At 37.7% G+C, this 18,320-nt stretch overlaps 1 protein-coding gene across 1 annotated transcript in view; it reads left to right on the top strand.

Moving 5' to 3' along the window:
* TENM3 (teneurin transmembrane protein 3) overlaps positions 1 to 18,320 on the top strand; it is a 363,886-nt gene that overhangs the window by 339,176 nt on the left and 6,390 nt on the right. The window contains exons 28-32 of the mRNA XM_074866418.1: positions 5,073 to 5,248; positions 5,960 to 6,195; positions 11,802 to 12,098; positions 13,303 to 14,914; positions 17,601 to 17,731. Of these exons, the coding sequence (XP_074722519.1) occupies positions 5,073 to 5,248; positions 5,960 to 6,195; positions 11,802 to 12,098; positions 13,303 to 14,914; positions 17,601 to 17,731 (2,452 nt within the window). The remainder of the gene's footprint in view (positions 1 to 5,072; positions 5,249 to 5,959; positions 6,196 to 11,801; positions 12,099 to 13,302; positions 14,915 to 17,600; positions 17,732 to 18,320) is intronic.

The raw sequence follows: 18,320 nt of genomic DNA, 5'->3' as shown, positions 1-18,320 counted from the left end.
TCAAATTGTCATTTATGACACATTTGCTTCTTTCCTGATAAGCAAAACAGTATTAGCAAGACATACAGCTATCTTATTGTCTATGGTTCAGTTTTTTAAAATATGTTATATCTCGAAAGGAAGTTACAGTTTAATATTTTGGGTTTCCTGATATATTCGTACTGTGAATTCACAAGCAAGATGCTAAACCTTTTAAGATGTAAAATACACTGTGTGGAAATAAAGGAATATGTGCATAAAGTATTTCAATTAATATTATTTTTAAAAAGGCAGGCTATAAATGAGTAGTTATGGATCCACTGAAGTTTGTATTTCAATGAGACTAAAGAAGAAATGCCCCCCAAAAAGGAGAAATCATTTATCTAGCCATGCATCTGTAGATTATTTTCACTTTTTTCATTCTTATGAGGCTCATTCAGTCACTCTTCAGACAAATAAAAATCAAAAATGCTTATCAAAATGAGGAAGGCAACTCAGAAATGAAGGGAAAAAAATAACAAATTTCATTATGTTGAAGTTGAGTCTTTCCTCTCTTTCAACAACCAGCATAATGATTAAAGATGATCAGAAGTAGAGCTCCCAGTAAGTTGCTGTGCCCTGTTTTAAACCAGTGGAGGACAGGAGAGCTCCATACAGGTGACAAAATGATAATAAAAAATGATGTTATATAAACTATGGGATTGTTTTCTTTTGATCAGCAAGATAACTATTTTGTTCCTGGTTTAGCAATGCAGTGATACCCTATCAAGGTGACTTCTCTTTACAGTAGTTCTCCAGCTGTGAATTCACTATTTGTGAGGGACTAAACTTGCAGTATGCTATGGGAGGCTGAATACAAGTGAAAGAACGTATTTGCAAACCAACACTCTTCAATGTTAAAGTCAATGATCCTCTGTGTAAATGTGAACTTAATGGCCTCAACAAGCTGAAGGAGACATTTCATTGCCGGGTTAGGACAGATTTTTCAGTATGTGTCAACAAGGTGACTACACACCTAAAACAACAGCATGCTGCACTTCTGAAAGTCAATTTTGAATCTTCTCACCTGCCAAGAAGCAGCATCTCAGTATATAAGGCTTACAACAAATAATTTGAAACAAGTAGGGTAATGTTCCATAAATTTTTTCACCGCTGTTGATAATTCAAGATGCATAGAGAAAATGCCTGATGTGTGTTGAGTGAGAATAGAACAGTACTTTTTATTTTACTGTCAAAATTATACATGTCTATATTATGAAGTGCATTCGTGCCTCATTTCTCTATTACAGTATCCCAACTAGTAGTATAATCTGTAACCAGTCTTTAAAGAAATACATAATACACATTTGCATTGTATGTCTTGTTATTTGAAATGTGAAGGAACCAGAGTGCCTTGCTTTTCAACCTGACATGTTTACAATAGCAAAAAAAAAAAAAAGTATTACAGAGTTTATTTTGTTAAGGGAGTGTGCTGCAGAGGTCTGTGCAAAAACAGTATCAGTCATAACTTAGCAGTTGGCTTTAGCAGCAACCTTTACTACACACTTCATTTCTACAGCTCCCTATTTTATGCTGAAGTAACTTCTGATATATAAAACATTAATAATGCTCTGCAAGCTGGGGTTGAGCTAAATGTGCTCCAAACTAAGACATAATGCACATGAGAAACAAGTCAGAAATAAAGAAAGTAGGGCATTTCCATCTGTGACAAGGCTTACCAGGAAGTTATCACTGCAAAGTGAAGTGTCCTACATAGACTAGAACAGAAAATGGTCTGGGAAGGAATGTAATTAAAACTAAAGGAGACGAACAATGGAAGAGAGACTTCCAGGAGGTGAGGAGCAAAAGGTCAAGAATCTGGGAAGCTGATAATCATTATCTCTGAGAAATTCTCAGTGCAGAAGGGGAAGACTATCTGCCAGTGGCAGATCATCCTAAAGAAGAAAAAGAATTTGATCTAAAGGGAACTTCAGCTAGCAGTGGTGGCAGCTGCCCCTGCTGCTGTCTTCTGCAGTTATTGACCAAATACCAAGATTGTTATGTTAATGCGAATGGAAGTGAGTTGATGGGATTAATGCACATGAGGTCATGGCCAGTGAGCAAGTTTCCGGTTTAGATTCTTGAAAAGTTTATGTGCAACTTCTCTTGAGGAATTGGAAGAGGTTGGTTGAATGGCTTTGCTGTGGAGCCTGGCATAGGATAAAGATCAGAGGGCTCCATGGCAACACATGTGCCTGAGCTTGTGTTTGGATGAGAAGATCAAAGAGGCTGTAAAATGCCAAATATAGGTGCTCGCCCTCTAGACTTTACATCTCACTCCTTTTAGGGCAATTTCAATATTAGAACACTAGGCAGATAAAAGAAATCTCTCAGTCTAAAACTGACAATTATGGATGAATAAATTCACCTTGGCAGCAGAATGCAAGGATATTTGGATGTAATAAGAAAAATGGCAGAGGAATGCCCAAAGGTATGAGCGATGTTGTTATGCTGAGCATTGATAAGGCTTTCATTGTGGGCAAAAAGATATCAAGTATAAAGTAAGGTTAGTATTCAGTGTGCTGTGAACAAAATGAAGGACACGTTACAATCCATCATAAAATGGAATATGTAGTAACTTGTGGAAAGACCTATTTCCCTTCTTTTTGTTCTGGCTATAAAAGTATGAGAAATCCTATTCTTACCTTTCAGGTCTCAGTCACATTTTCTTCTTGCACTAGGATGCCTGAACCAAGCAGTCATGGCTTTTAAGATTATTTCAGCTTTAAAGTCATGTTTTTAAGCACATGAGTGTGTAGCATGATTTTTTGCTGATCTTTGAACTCTCCCCCACTGTAGTATTATTAGCTGCTTATCTCAGGTTCATGATGTGCTTTCATGTATTTGTGAAAGAAGGGACCGGTTCAGGAACTATAGGCACGGAGTCAGAAAATAATAATGTGGAAGCAAGAATGCATAAAACAAGAATAGCGTTGTTCAGCGCTGTATGCTGCAGTGAAGCCACACACTGTACTGAATACTACTGATGTGTAGCATTTTCCAACTGAAGTGGTATACTCAGAAATATGATAGTTGATCTCTCACAAATGTTGTGATTCGAAGTGTGAAAAATTCTTCTTAGAGGGAAATCTTACCTTCTGGAGCTTTAGTCAGAAGTGTTTGAAATAAAGACCAGTACTTGGCTACTGGAATCAAAGGATGCAAGTAAATTGGTACCATTTTCAACCATAAAGCAGAAAATAGAAGAGGATACTTAATTGTACAATATACATTCCCATGGGAGTTGAAAAGGGAAGTTGTGCATAAAAATAAAATGAGTTTATAGAACTGAGGAATGAGACTGAAGGTCATGAATAGGCTAGAAGTCGCATTCATGCACAGGGAACGTTGGTACATTTGTTTCGGTCTCTCGCATAAATGCAGTATCTCAGCTTGCCAAGTCCAGTATGTGAAAAAGAGCCAAAATTAGGGCTAGAAACACACTGGAAGAAACCCCATTATCATCTTGAAATGTACTTAACTTCAAAAAATAAGTTTCCCCACTCGATTTCCCTGGCTTGCAGTATGGTTTCTGATTTTTAAACATTCTTTTCTTTTTCCTGTTGCTAAGTGAAAGTCTTATATAAACAAAGGAAATCAACTGTGTTAAAAGGATGGAAATGACTGTATGCAAAAAGCTGTCAAATCTACAGAGTAAGCAAACTGGAAAGAAACATTTCTTAACCTAATCCTTTCAGTTACAGCAATGCTTTGCAGTACTCATGCTATTCAGAGAAAGTGTGTTGTGGGTTAAAACTGTTTGGAATTAATTCTCTCAATTTAAGAAAAGAGTTTCTGTAGCCTCAGTGATATGCTTGGGGCTTTTGGGGGTCTTTTTTTGGTTTTGCATTTCTTTCCCAGAAGGAGCAATTCTGATGATAATTGTAAGCATGAAATGTCTAGCACACTGTGAGGACCTGCAGGGTCATGTTCTAGTTACTTTAAGAGACTAAAGCTTTCTTCAGCTTCTCACTACACGGTCTTGGGAGAGGGATGGAAAACTCATGACAGCAAACAGGTCATATGTGGGCCTGGAATCTCCCTTTGGATACTTGTTTCTCCCTGTTGCAGGTACAGGCTATACCTCTAAAGGAGGAGCCTCAGCTGAACTCCTAGGCTGACGAATCCAGGCTGTAGTACTGGAAGAGCTAATCTTAAAGGCAGTTTTATGACCTGAAGCTCACATAATGCTTTACCTCTCTATACTGTGACCACAGTGCATGTTTGGATGTGAGCATGGTCTCAGGTCTTGTACAAATGGAGTATACCTAACACAGCATAGGAAAAGACAAGGTTTAGAGGTTGTAGGTCTACTTCAATTACAGAAATTGTATCTACCTATTCATATTAAATAGATGTAAAGCTGATGGTTTAAAGAAATGTCAGTGGAGCCAGAAAAAAAAGCATCTCCTGAGTGGCTTATGCCACAATTCTCAAGCTATGATACACGGGCAGTTAAGGAGTTATATATGCTAGCTGTACTGATTTCCAGCTACAAGCAGCTTAAGTAGATTAAATATTACCCCAGATTCTTTCTCTTAATAATACAAGAAATGTTAAGCACTCAGGAACAGGAGGGCAGCTGGTCTGCATAATCATTGAATAAGGAAAGGCCCAAGAGACACTCTTATTATGATACCCTTTTTATGAAAAATTTTGAGGTTTCCTACAATAACAGTAAAATCTAGTCAAATAATAGGGAGCAAGTACAGAATGCTGCTGAATTTAGCACCAATAAATATGCTTTCTTTGAAATGGTGAATTAGATGTGCATCAGGATCTGGTCACACTTCAAAGAATAATATGCAGAGCTGAAGATCCATCTGTTTGCTCTTGCTATCACCACTGAGGCTCCTGTATGTTAAGCAGTCTTTTGACTACTTCAAAGCATGTTTGAAGTCTTTGCTGTGCCTACCCCATGCACAAAAAAGCAAACGTGCCTTAACAATATGAGTAGCTGGTATTTTTGTTCATTTTACTTGTAAATGAAAACAATTTGTTCCTGCTATATATCATTTCTGGACTCTTTTTTTTCTTTTTTTTTTTTTTTTTAGCTACGATAGCGAGGGCCGTCTAACAAATGTTACATTTCCAACTGGAGTTGTCACTAACCTTCATGGGGAAATGGAAAGGGCCATTACAGTGGACATTGAATCATCCAGCAGAGAAGAAGATGTCAGCATCACTTCCAACTTATCATCAATTGATTCTTTCTATACCATGGTTCAAGGTACTGTAAACAAAAGATTTCTCAGCAGATACTGACCTAAAACTGTTTTCTTATGGTACAAGCAGCTCCAGTAGGATGCATTAGAGGGAAACATTAGACACATAGTGTTTGGAGGAAAGGGTGATACATGCATGTTTTTATACTTACATAGAAAGAACTGGTCTGGGAAAGACTGAGTTGCAATGAAAGTAGAATTAAATATGTTTTCTAACCAATTTGCTTTTGTAAAGAGCTATGGGAAGGAGTCAGAATACCTACTTTGCATTAAAGGGGAATCTTGGAAAGGAGAGAGAAATGGATTGAAGGGGAAAGAGGTACAGAAATTGTGTGATGTGAGATTTTAGCTTTAAAATAGCATGTGACATCCCAGCAGCCACATCCTAACAAAAGTCAGTAGTCACAGCAGGCTTAAGATTAGGCCAGAAATGCCTAATGAAACAGCAGAAAACATGTTTTATGACAGTCCAAAGAATATACTCCAAGGGTGGGATTTTCTTAAGTGTTTAAGCAACTTTGAAGATAGGTCCCAAAGGCATTTGTGCTCTCATGTGATACACATATTCTTACTAATCACACCCTGGGTGTTTATTACCACTGTGTCAGTTATGTGAAGTCAAGATGTTACATGCACATATTGTGTAAAGTGTGCAGACAAAGGCAGACTCTTAACCCATGTAGGTAACCTGTGCTTCTCTTTTTTCGCATTTTCAGATCAGTTAAGAAACAGCTACCAGATTGGTTATGATGGCTCCCTGAGAATCCTGTATGCCAGCGGCCTGGACTCACACTATCAGACAGAGCCACACGTGTTGGCTGGCACTGCCAACCCAACAGTGGCAAAGAGAAACATGACCCTCCCAGGGGAGAATGGGCAGAACCTGGTGGAGTGGCGATTCCGGAAGGAGCAAGCCCAGGGAAAAGTCAACGTGTTTGGCCGAAAGCTTCGGGTAAGCACTCAGGCATGTGTGGTATCTACTGCATTCTCATTATGTGAGAGGAAATGTAAATACATTCCTGTAGGTATTGCCATCCAACAACCACAGAATACTTACCATAGACAAGCTTACTGTAGAGCTGGCAGTACTTGCTTTTATTACTTCATTTATTGGCTGTTTTTCCTTGACTCTTTTCTGTGGACTTTAAACTGTTGCTTTTAGCCTAGAATGCATTGGAATGAGTCAGGATAAAAGAATAATTTTTTGCTTTCCTTCTCTGTTTTTGCTTCTGGTACTGAATTTACACAACTGATTTTGAATCTTGTTTTAAATTATTCTACCATAAGTTAGCACAGTCCTAGGATTTTCTTTCTTTTTTTTTAATTTAAATTAAAATTGTACTAATACTTATTTATAGTAGAAAGGGGTGAACTGTGTGTGCATGTGTACGACATGTTCCTCTAACATATGTCTTTACCATTTTGTTGGCATTTCTTCTTCTTATATAGTGAGTGAAATATAAGTAGGAAGCAAAGTACGATTTATGACAGCTACTTGGTAAAGACAGCATAGATAAAGCATTTAAAATTGGGTACCATTTCAAGACCACATCTGAGGTGTGACTTACTATTAGACCTGAACTCAGTTCTTTAAACTAAGACCTAGGCAGTATATCAAATGAAGGTAACTAATTTCAGACCACTCAAACTTCTAAGAGGTAACGTGTCATTTTAAATCTTAAAATAGTTTATACCTTCTTTCGGGACGGAAAGGAAGGAATGCTGTCATGGACCTTATATTCCTCTCTACCACTTGATCTGCAAGAAGAATGGATTTTTTTCCAAGAAGAAAGAATTATTATTTGCAGTAGCTGCTCCTTAGGAACAGCATACTTGTACCTAGTTATGGCAGCTGTCTTAAATGGATAAGGAAGAAGAAAAGGAAGCCATGCTTCTGGAGCTCATCCTTGTGGTTCTGGTTGATAGGCATGTCATTACATAGCACAGTGGGATAATCCACCTGCCAATTCATTTGTGAAAGAAGACCAAGAGAAAATAAAATAACCATACCAATGGTGTGTGGTTTCGGCAGTGTGTCATGTTTTAATCCCGGCTGGCAGGCAAGCACCACCCAGCCACTCCCTCACCCTCCCCCTGCCCCAGGGGATGGGGAGAGAATTGGAGGGGTAAGTGTAAAGAGACTCATAGGTTGAGATTAAAACAATTTAATAACTGAAATAAAATTTTAATAATAATAATAATAATAATAATAGAACATACAAATGAGTGATGCACAATGCAGTTGCTCACCACCGACTGATGCCCAGCCCGTTCCCAGCTAGCAATCCCAGAAGAGAAAAAATGCTAAAACCGCAATCCCAGAAGAGAGACAGCTTTCCAGTCAACCCTCATCTATATACTGAGCGTGACGTTGTAAGATATGGAATATTCCATTGGCCAGTTTGGGTCCATTCCTCTGGCTGTGCTCCCTCCCAGACTCTTGTGCACTGGCACACTAGCAAGACATGGGAAGTTAAAAGTCCTTGATTTCTTAGCAACAACTAAAAACATCAGTACATTATCCATATTCTTCTCATACCAAATCCCATACTGAATCCAATGCATAGCACTATTCTAGCTACTAAGAAGAAAAAATTAGCTCTACCCCAGCCAAAACTAGGACAGCAGTGAAACAAATCACCATGAGTTCAGTTCGCAAAAGTGAAGCAAAATTTTGGCATTCAAGTGCAGAGGTAAAAGAAGTGTCATGGGCAACTTTAACTTGGAAGAGTTAACAGGAAAAAAGGAACAGCAGAGAAAAAGGAAAGATTTAACAAGATGGAGGGGAAAGTGAGAGATTATAGAGTAGGATAAAATAGTCATAATTGAAAGTGTATATACAAACGGAAGAAGTAGGGCCGGTGGAGAATATGGGCTAATAAGAGAAAAATGCCTCAGAAAAAAAGTAAACTTGTCAGCAAAGAAAAAAAGAAGGGTTTTTGAAGTTGATTTACATGGGAAGATATTACAGAAATGTTGCTCGGGGGTGGATGGGGGAACATAGGAAAGTAGAAAAAGAAAACAACAGAAGAACAGGAATAACTTAGGGAGCTCATCATTTCCATCTACAGACATATCAGTAACATTTTACTGCGAAGACAAATGTAGACAAAAAACAGTGACAAAATGTATTGCCAGTAATGTACTCATATATATGACACTTTCACTGGCTTATATATATGCAGTATCTAACATTACAAAGTACATTCTCAGGTACTCTCTTGGTTTTCTATCTTGTATTAGTTCTACCCACTAGTAGTTGTCTTTATAAAGAAATTAATTAGGAATTATGTCACCCTCCCTTAACTTTTGTTCAGACTTGTCTTGTAATTGTTCAGTAAGCTAGTTTTGTCCGTGGACCTGTATGTTTGGTCTGTAGACCAGCCTCTGGCAGAGGTCCTGACAGTCCTCTACATGAAGGAGCCATTTTAGGGCATTTGTATTGAGGCCAGACAAATCCTCACTCACAAGGGCAAGGGTCTCAAATAAAGGAACTGGTATGAGCTCTGTCTCAAGGGATGCCCCCAGAGTAGACAGGTAACAGAGATGAGGGAACTCACAGGAAGAGTTTGCTCTGCCTCCTCCTGAGACCTGGCATGCTCCAAGCTCCGCAGAGATCCCCAGTTTTCACATTACCTCTTGAATCTCTCTGTAAGACACAGCAATATACTTCTACTCCTAATGGGGGAATCAGAGTCAGATTTTATACTTCTCATTGGGAAGAAAAACAGGAGTTTAAGCAGAGCAGGATAGGTGGACCCCTAAAATACTGAAACGTAGCAGAATGGTAGGTAGGGACTGTCAAGAGACTCAGTTTTGTGTCATTAAGTGTTTCTTCATTGAAAATTTCCTGAATTACTATTTTTATCATAATGAAACCCAGAGGTTTCAAATATATTTGGAGTATGACTGTCTTAGACGCAATAAAAACATTCAAGTTTTGCTGTAAAAGCATTTCGGTAGCAGAGCTGTTGATAAGAAACGCTTCAGTTGAAGGCAGTACTTTAGCTGACATATGTTATTCCAGCCCCATACTGACCAATGAAAGAAGCTATAAGTTGAAGGCAGTACTTTAGCTGACATATGTTATTCCAGCCCCATACTGACCAATGAAAGAAGCTATATCACCAACACTTGTTGTTATTGTAACTGCGATCTGTATTACGAGATTATGCAGACACAGCCATAATTTCACCAAAAGCTTGCATGTCTGAATGCAAGAGCTCTGTCAGCAGAATCTGGAAGCATGAATCTAGCTGGAGAAAGAGGCACTTCCTTTCTTTCCCCTCGTATCCTGCCTTTACACAGACCAGACAGATGGAAAGTGAGAAGGCAAGGGATGTTATTATCCCATTTAGCAGATAAGGTAGCGAGACAGCCAGATTAAGTACTTTGCTGCAATTTACACCGGAAGGATGTGCTTAGCCAAGAAATTAACCACGATTGCTTGGACATCTGCCTTAATCATAAAACCACCCTTCCCTCTTTGCCAATTCAGAAATCAGAAGTGCCCATTCTCACTTCAGTGACAAGAAAATTAATAAAAATCATAATTAAATGTAAAATAAGGAAGGGAAGATGGAGAGAAAGGAAGGAAGAAAAAGATCGGAGAAGCAAAACAGGCAGGGAGATGCAGAGATGAGTGGAGGCATGTGTGGGAGAAGCTCAGGAATAAAAGCCAGAGATAAACAAGATTTAAGAGTGAATTTAGGCAAATTAGGAAAGATTAGATGTTGGACAATTTGAACAAAACCTACTTGAAAATTAAGAAATAAAAAAAAAGACAAAAGGAAGTGAATGGGAATGCTTCATAGTTAAGTTTAACCTACTTCTAGAATCAATCTTGTAGTGTTAATTCTTAAAAAAATATTTAAATAACATTTGATGTCTCATTAAACAGATAAAGTGCCTATTTTGCATCTGCTAGACTTTGTGTTCCTTACTTAGATTTAAATGAAAATATGATTTTTGTTCTGAAATTGATAGTGCAGATTGTTCTCGTGTCAGTGATTTCATCTTAAAAAAGAGAAAGGTTATGCAGATAGATAGGCAGATATAAGCAAAACTGAGCATTTGTAGGATTTTTTTTCATATTTGCCTATGACCCATCACCAGCACTTTATACCTTTTATGCCAATAATAAAGGATCTAATTTATATTGATCTTTTAGAAGCTTATCAGCCTCAGGGTGTAAGGACCAACATCCATGATATATGGATTTTTGAACATGCAGCCCTGACAAATGCAAAAATCCTCCACTCGTTTCTTTGCTCAGGATATCTATTCTCTTGTTCTTTTCTGAATGTTATTTAGCCATCTTTCTTCACCTCTTTGTAATGTATGCATCAAGTACTTGAAAAGGAATTTTAAAAAAATTCTTAATACTTATGGCTATATGTCCATTTGTTCCCTACTTCCCATATGTTAGCAAATACAATGTTAAAAAATCTTAGTTAACAGTGTTTCACACCCAGCTGGAATAACTTTTAAAAGACACAGCTGATAAGTAGTTTACAGACGAACAAAGAAATCCTGGGAGCCTGTTTGAGACCACTAAAAACAGTTCAATGCAGAGGGGAATGAAAAGTACAAAGATACTGATGTGGGAAAAGAAAAACAGACATTTTCCTTTCATAAATACAAAGATGAGAGCTGATTAAATGAAACTGAAGGTTAGTGTATTTAGGACACTAAAGGGCGGGGGGGGGGCGGTATTTAAACGTAAAAGTCTTAGACAGAAAATCACTATCAACCACTATAGTTTACATATATAAATAATAGTTTTCAACATAAATGTATCTAGGCTAAGCTTTAATTTCAAATCAAAATAGTTATAACCTTCAAAGCATTTATAAATGTTTTCCAGTGGTTCAGTAGTCTTCCAGTCATTTATGGCTTTAAGTGGTCAGTTAACTAGGCAGAAGACATAATCCTCTACTAAGGATTTCAGCCTCATAAATACATTGCAACAGTGGATGGTATACTGAGTTAAACTTCCATTCCACCCAGAAGGGGAAAGCCTGTGTTCTAAAAACTGTTTAATCTTAATTTGAAGATTTAACATGCTTTTGAAGATCTTAATTTTGTATTTACTCTTTGTATTTGAAAAATACTTGCTGTGGAGGATTAGGATTCAGTTCTTTCTTAGCGTGATTGTTATAAGCTGGACAAGCAGTTTCTGAGAATATGTTTCAATACTAATTTGCTAGATATACTTCGGACTGACTACAAAAGAAGTAGTTTGTTTGCTGAAGTGGACCCATTTATTACAGACGTTTTCAGTGCATATCTTTCAGTATTTTCTTAACAGTTAACTAAGCATCAAGAAAGAACACATTGCAACAAATTATGGGCCATCTCTTCATATAATGAGACCTTCTAAAGTAGATGCTAATATAGTGCCTTACATTTATATCAAGAAGTTGCTAAAATAATTTACGCACAAAGCAAATCAATCACTGTAAATGGTATTTAAAGAATAGCTAGCTTTGTGGAAATAATAGGTGGCTAGGGTTTGAACAGCATGATTTATTGTGTCATTTTGTTTGCTTTAAAAAGGTTAATGGCAGAAACCTCCTTTCAGTTGACTTTGATCGAACCACAAAGACAGAAAAGATCTACGATGACCACCGTAAATTTCTTCTGAGGATTGCCTACGACACATCAGGGCACCCCACTCTGTGGCTACCGAGCAGCAAGCTGATGGCTGTCAATGTTACCTATTCATCCACAGGTCAAATAGGCAGCATACAGCGAGGGACAACTAGTGAAAAAATAGAGTATGATGGACAGGGAAGGATAGTGTCTAGAGTGTTTGCTGATGGGAAAACTTGGAGTTACACATATTTGGAAAAGGTAAAGAACACTCAGGTTTTACAAAATGCTTGGAATGTGCTGAAATTCTACAGCATCTGACTGCTGCATACAAAGCAAAAACAGGTTGCAGAAGCACATTTCAATTATTCTAAGTATCAACATGAGATTCCTAGGGGAATGTTTTATACAATAGATATGTAATCACACTGTAGCTAATTGCTAGGAATTGATGTGGTTTTAAATTATTAAGGCCACTGACTAACAAGAAGCATCTGTATTTACCTTTTATCTTAACACTTAAAATAAGGTACAGGGACTAGATCTCTGCAATGTAATTCAGTTGATAAGAATTTGTAAATTCTTCACTGTTGTTTTTTTTTACTACCAAGAAAAGCTCTTGTTTCTAAATAGTTACAGCTATCAATTTGTACTTGCTATATGTTGTAGCATCAAAATAAACAATAGGCAAAAAATTAGGAATCTTCATTATGTAAAATGATTGCTGAATGATAGCTCTCCCTCTAGAAATATCTGTGAAAATCACCCTTGTGAGATTTCATGCCTGCTATGCAAAAAGAGAAGCCATTTCTTTCTGGGGTTTAAATGTATTTCTGTTGAAGCTGTGGCTCAGCAAATACTGTTTACTAGTCATTGCAGACATAATTTAGTCAAGACCTATGATACACAATGGCCACACATCAGAAAAATGTCAGAATAATTCCAAGTAGCTCCTTTTGATATAAATAATCAAACCATTCTTTTGCCTATGTCTGAAAAGCTTACAGAACAAGAACATAGTATTCACAGATCTCAGGCTATTCAAATTCTTCAAAATCATCTCTAATTGTAGGGAAGAAATTGTATCTCCCATATGTTGTTCTCCCCGTGAGTTAATGGCTCTAAGACAGTTTTACTTCTTTCCATATTAAACATGACTTATCTGAATCCATTGACAATCTGCTGTTTAGCTGTGAGTGCTTGATAAAAGAGTGATACAGTCATAACAAGTAGCAAATTATGAATGTGGAACTACTAATTACAGAACCCCTTACAATTAAGCATCCAAGTAAATTAGGCAGGGAGATGTTAACAACATGTAAGGTCAAGGATAACTCAATTAAAGAGGAGATAATTTTCTCAAGTGGGAATGTCACATTTTTTGTGAAGAAATAGTATCGGTATATTGGGGGGGGCGGGTACTCCACCATTTGTCACATGGTAAAAATCTGTTCTTAATTTTCAGTCAATGGTTCTTCTGCTTCATAGCCAACGGCAGTATATCTTCGAATATGATTTGTTGGATCGACTTTCTGCTGTCACCATGCCCAGTGTTGCTCGTCATACCATGCAGACTATCCGCTCCATTGGCTATTACCGGAATATATACAACCCCCCAGAAAGTAATGCTTCTGTTATAATGGACTACAATGAAGAAGGGCAGCTCCTTCAAACTGCTTTCCTGGGGACAAGCCGAAGAGTATTATTCAAGTACAGACGGCAGACGAAGCTCTCAGAAATTTTATACGATAGTACAAGAGTTAGTTTTACTTACGATGAGACAGCAGGAGTCCTGAAAACAGTAAACCTCCAAAGCGATGGTTTTATCTGCACCATTAGATACAGGCAAATTGGCCCACTGATTGACAGACAGATTTTCCGCTTTAGTGAAGACGGAATGGTAAATGCCCGATTTGACTACAGCTATGACAATAGCTTCAGAGTGACTAGCATGCAAGGTGTCATCAATGAAACCCCATTGCCTATTGATCTCTACCAGTTTGATGATATCTCTGGCAAAGTTGAACAGTTTGGAAAATTTGGAGTTATATATTATGATATTAACCAGATCATTTCAACAGCTGTAATGACCTACACAAAACATTTTGATGCACATGGCCGCATCAAGGAAATTCAGTATGAAATATTTCGGTCATTAATGTATTGGATTACAATTCAGTATGATAACATGGGACGAGTGACAAAAAGAGAAATTAAGATCGGGCCATTTGCCAACACCACAAAATATGCTTACGAATATGATGTAGATGGTCAGCTCCAGACAGTTTATCTGAATGAGAAAATAATGTGGCGATACAACTATGACCTGAATGGCAACCTCCACTTGCTCAACCCCAGTAGCAGCGCCCGTTTAACGCCACTTCGCTATGACCTGAGAGACAGAATAACTAGGCTAGGCGATGTTCAGTACCGCTTAGATGAAGACGGATTTCTGCGGCAGAGGGGTACTGAAATCTTTGAATACAGTTCAAAGGGCCTTCTTACTCGAGTTTATAGCAAAGGCAGTGGGTGGACGGTGATTTACCGTTATGATGGACTTGGACGACGAGTTTCCAGTAAAACTAGTCTTGGACAGCACCTCCAGTTTTTTTACGCAGACCTTACTTACCCAACCAGGATAACTCATGTATATAACCACTCAAGTTCTGAAATCACATCTCTTTACTATGATCTCCAAGGACACCTTTTTGCCATGGAAATTAGCAGTGGAGACGAGTTTTATATTGCATCAGACAATACGGGGACACCACTGGCTGTTTTCAGCAGCAATGGTCTCATGCTTAAACAGATTCAATACACTGCTTATGGAGAGATCTATTTCGACTCTAATCTTGACTTCCAGCTGGTAATCGGATTCCACGGAGGCTTATACGACCCACTGACCAAGCTAGTCCACTTTGGAGAAAGAGATTATGACATACTGGCAGGCCGGTGGACAACTCCTGATATTGAAATCTGGAAGAGAATTGGGAAGGATCCAGCTCCTTTTAATTTGTACATGTTTAGAAATAACAACCCAGCCAGTAAAATACATGATGTGAAGGATTATATCACAGGTAAAAGATCATACCACAGGTTGCAAGACTGTCTCACACTTGCTCAGAAATTTACCTTTCTGTGTTCTCATAATCTGGAATCTGATTATCTGGGTTACAGGCTGAGGATATTGTCTGGGGAAGGTTAGTAAACAAATTCTCAGGGAAGATAATTGTTCAGAAAAGTACCTGGCATTTAGAACCAGATAGACAAAATTATTTTAGCTTGGGGGTGCTGGAACTGCAGACATCCAATTTAGACTGGAATTCACAATTTTGGTGAAGTACCTAAAGATGTCCTATTTGGAAAAGTTCTTTATGAGGAAGCATTAAGCACTTAACAATGAGAATAATTACAGCAAACACATTTATCAGGAATAGTGAAATGGCAAATGGGAGATCTTTAAAATATCTTATGTAGCTTTAGACATTGATTTAGGTACCTGTGTAAGAAATTAAGATCTACAGGCCATTATTAGCTTTCAGGTTCAGGTAACTAAACATAAACCTTGTGCCCTACACCGCCGTTATGGTGCTTTAATATTAGACTGTTGACCCAAAAACATAATTCAAAGCATCTCAGTATACAGAGGGATTGGGTTTTCCAAAGTCCATTTTGGAGTACCAGAGGAATACATCTCTTCCTCTCCCACTGACTGAACTATAGCACAAGGTGCCTCAGCTAGAGATGTTGAGAGAGGAAAGAGGAGCCCTAGGTTCTCATTCCAATACTGTTACACATTACCCAGTGCTCTTACAGTGAAAAAAATAGACTCCTTGAGCAAGTAGAGGAGTAAGAACTCCTCAAGACCCTCTATGAGAATCTCCTTACATGTGGATTAGTCAGGCTTCTTCATGGCTCTGGGCTACTAAGCAGTAAAAAGTGCATATTCATGGACCAAAAAGACCAAAGACAAGAGGGAGTAAGACTGTAAGGTAGCAAGGGAATGGAGGGGTCTTTCTGTGACCAGTTTAACTCATTAACATGGCAGAAAATATTCACTGGAAGTTGATTGATATTTGCCAGGGTAGGTTTTTGCAAGACTACTAATGTGAATGGGCTAAGAAAGAGAAGACCAATAAGCTCCAAGGCCAGCACAAAGTAATGAGTACACAGCCAGGAGCGGGGAAGAAGGAGTAGGATATAGAAGAAGGAGTATGAACTTCTCTTTTGGTAACAAAAAGCTGCTAATGTGCCACCTCTTGTATAGCTGAGTTATTAGGGAACCTATATGCTTTTTGTGGGTCTAGAGTTAGTGATGATTACATGTCACCAGAAGTTCTGAAAAATGCATGGCTCAGATACATTTGAATTTTCGTATTTGAGTAGATGTAAATAATCCGAAATATTTTACACAGACAGCACCAGACTACAGGAGGGGCTCAGCCCCACTTACTTACAAGTTGTAAGACTACCAGAGCATCCTGGGAATCAAGTGGGTTTGCATTAATTTAACAAACAGTACCTGTTAACAGGGTTGCTAACAGGCTGCCTGGGAGCAAGGGTAATAACAGACCTTTGAATCTGTCCCTTTTTTAGCAGCATGTGCTGTAGGGAATGCAGTTGCAATCAGATTCTTTGTGGCATTGAAAATGATGCACTTGGTTCAAAAATTGCCTTCAAAATACAGTTTTAGTTCTTAACATCTTTGATGTATGGAATACATAGACACACACTGCTCATATAAGGTTATCATAATTAGTAATTTGGTTGACTGGCAGTTTTAGATGCAGAGCCTCATGAGACATATCTGGAAAGGTTAGAAATTATTTTAAGGTAAATAATTTTTTATTCTTTCAACATTTGGAAAAATTTCATTCCTTGTTCCACTTATTTGGGGTTTTCGTAAATGAAAACTACTAGACTTGGTAAGGAGCACTCTGCCAACGTCTGCTTAGTATTTGTGAAAGGGTATTCAGAAACAAGGCAGAGCACCCATTCTTGCCCAACAATTGTTAACTAATTAATTGTTGGCATGCCTAATTTATTTATTTTTAACAGAACACAAAATGTATCATAAATAATATTATCTAATGCTAATTTCATATCCTACCTGCTTACTGATAGAACTGTAATACATTTCATTAGCTTTTAGTTTCATTGGTCCAACTTCATCTTGAAGAGGGCGAGATTTCTCTTGAATCAACATAAAATAGTGGCCAAATCATTTAAAAGGTAATTGACCATATAGGTATTATTTCAGGGCTAGTGTGAAGACATTACAAGAACACATACATAACAAAAGGACAGGGTGTGCTCTGCAGTACTTTCTCTTTTTTACTAGGTTTTAAAGTATTAATGATGAAGGTGCAACATAAAGCATGTTCAGCCTGACCATGAAATCCCAATAAGTTTAGGCTATATTAGAAGGAGATCTCACTTTAATTGTGCTCCTGTAGTTGTTCTGGACGTCACTGAGGCCTTCAGAATCGCTGAAACCTGCAATACCTTTTAAATGAGCACAGTGCAACTCTGGCATGGAATAGATGTTTTCTTGTAGGTTTAGAACTTCAAGTCTTCTGTATAGGCTTGCTATTCTAGCTTTAGCACAAATCTAAACCACACATATCAGAATGAGGACTGTTGAACAATTTTCATGTTACAGACGGAAATCAACCATGCCAAAAGCTATTTCATGCAACAATTGATTGCAAAATACAGAACAATTCTAATATTTTTCTCTTTTTTTAAATAATTCTCTTTCAGATGTTAACAGCTGGCTGGTGACATTCGGCTTCCATCTGCACAATGCCATTCCTGGTTTCCCTGTTCCGAAATTTGATTTAACAGAACCTTCTTATGAACTTGTGAAGAGCCAGCAATGGGAGGACATACCAGTAAGAAACAAAACTAAACATACAAATGGGACAAGACAGAATGTTCCCTCTATTCAGATGTTATTAGACATGGATAGTCCTGACAGGGTTACTTGCTAAGTTAAATCTGAACAGTGCTTTTCAAACCTCTCATTTTTATCTACTTTCAAAAGAATTTAAGAAATTACAGATAGTGTTTTTTCTTACAGATTTGCTAAGTTAGGTACCATTTGAAATAAGCTTTTGTTTGCTTTCAGCAATAATAAAAATTCAGAAAGACAATAATCAATGAAAAGAAGTTTAAGACCCTTTAAAGATGTCTAAGTTTCGTAGCAGAAACTGGAGAGATTAGATTTGTATGAATACTATGCCTGAAGGCAGAAACTGAACACTGTAGTAAAAAATAGACTGAAATAAACAGAAGAACGGGTGATATAAATTATGCATACCATGCACCACTACAATTTTACTTCTCTTTAATATTAACCATGTTTTATATGTAAAGATAAAATATTGAAAATGAAATTACCTGAGGTAAAACCCATTACATTACATAAAACCAAAACTCCAGGTGCTGACGAAGTTCTTTGGGAGGAAAAAAATGAACTTC

This window comes from Strix uralensis, chromosome 4 (genome assembly GCF_047716275.1).
Source record: "Strix uralensis isolate ZFMK-TIS-50842 chromosome 4, bStrUra1, whole genome shotgun sequence".
In the NCBI taxonomy this organism is placed as follows: Eukaryota; Metazoa; Chordata; class Aves; order Strigiformes; family Strigidae; genus Strix; species Strix uralensis.
This window is presented reverse-complemented; position numbering and strand designations above follow the sequence as displayed.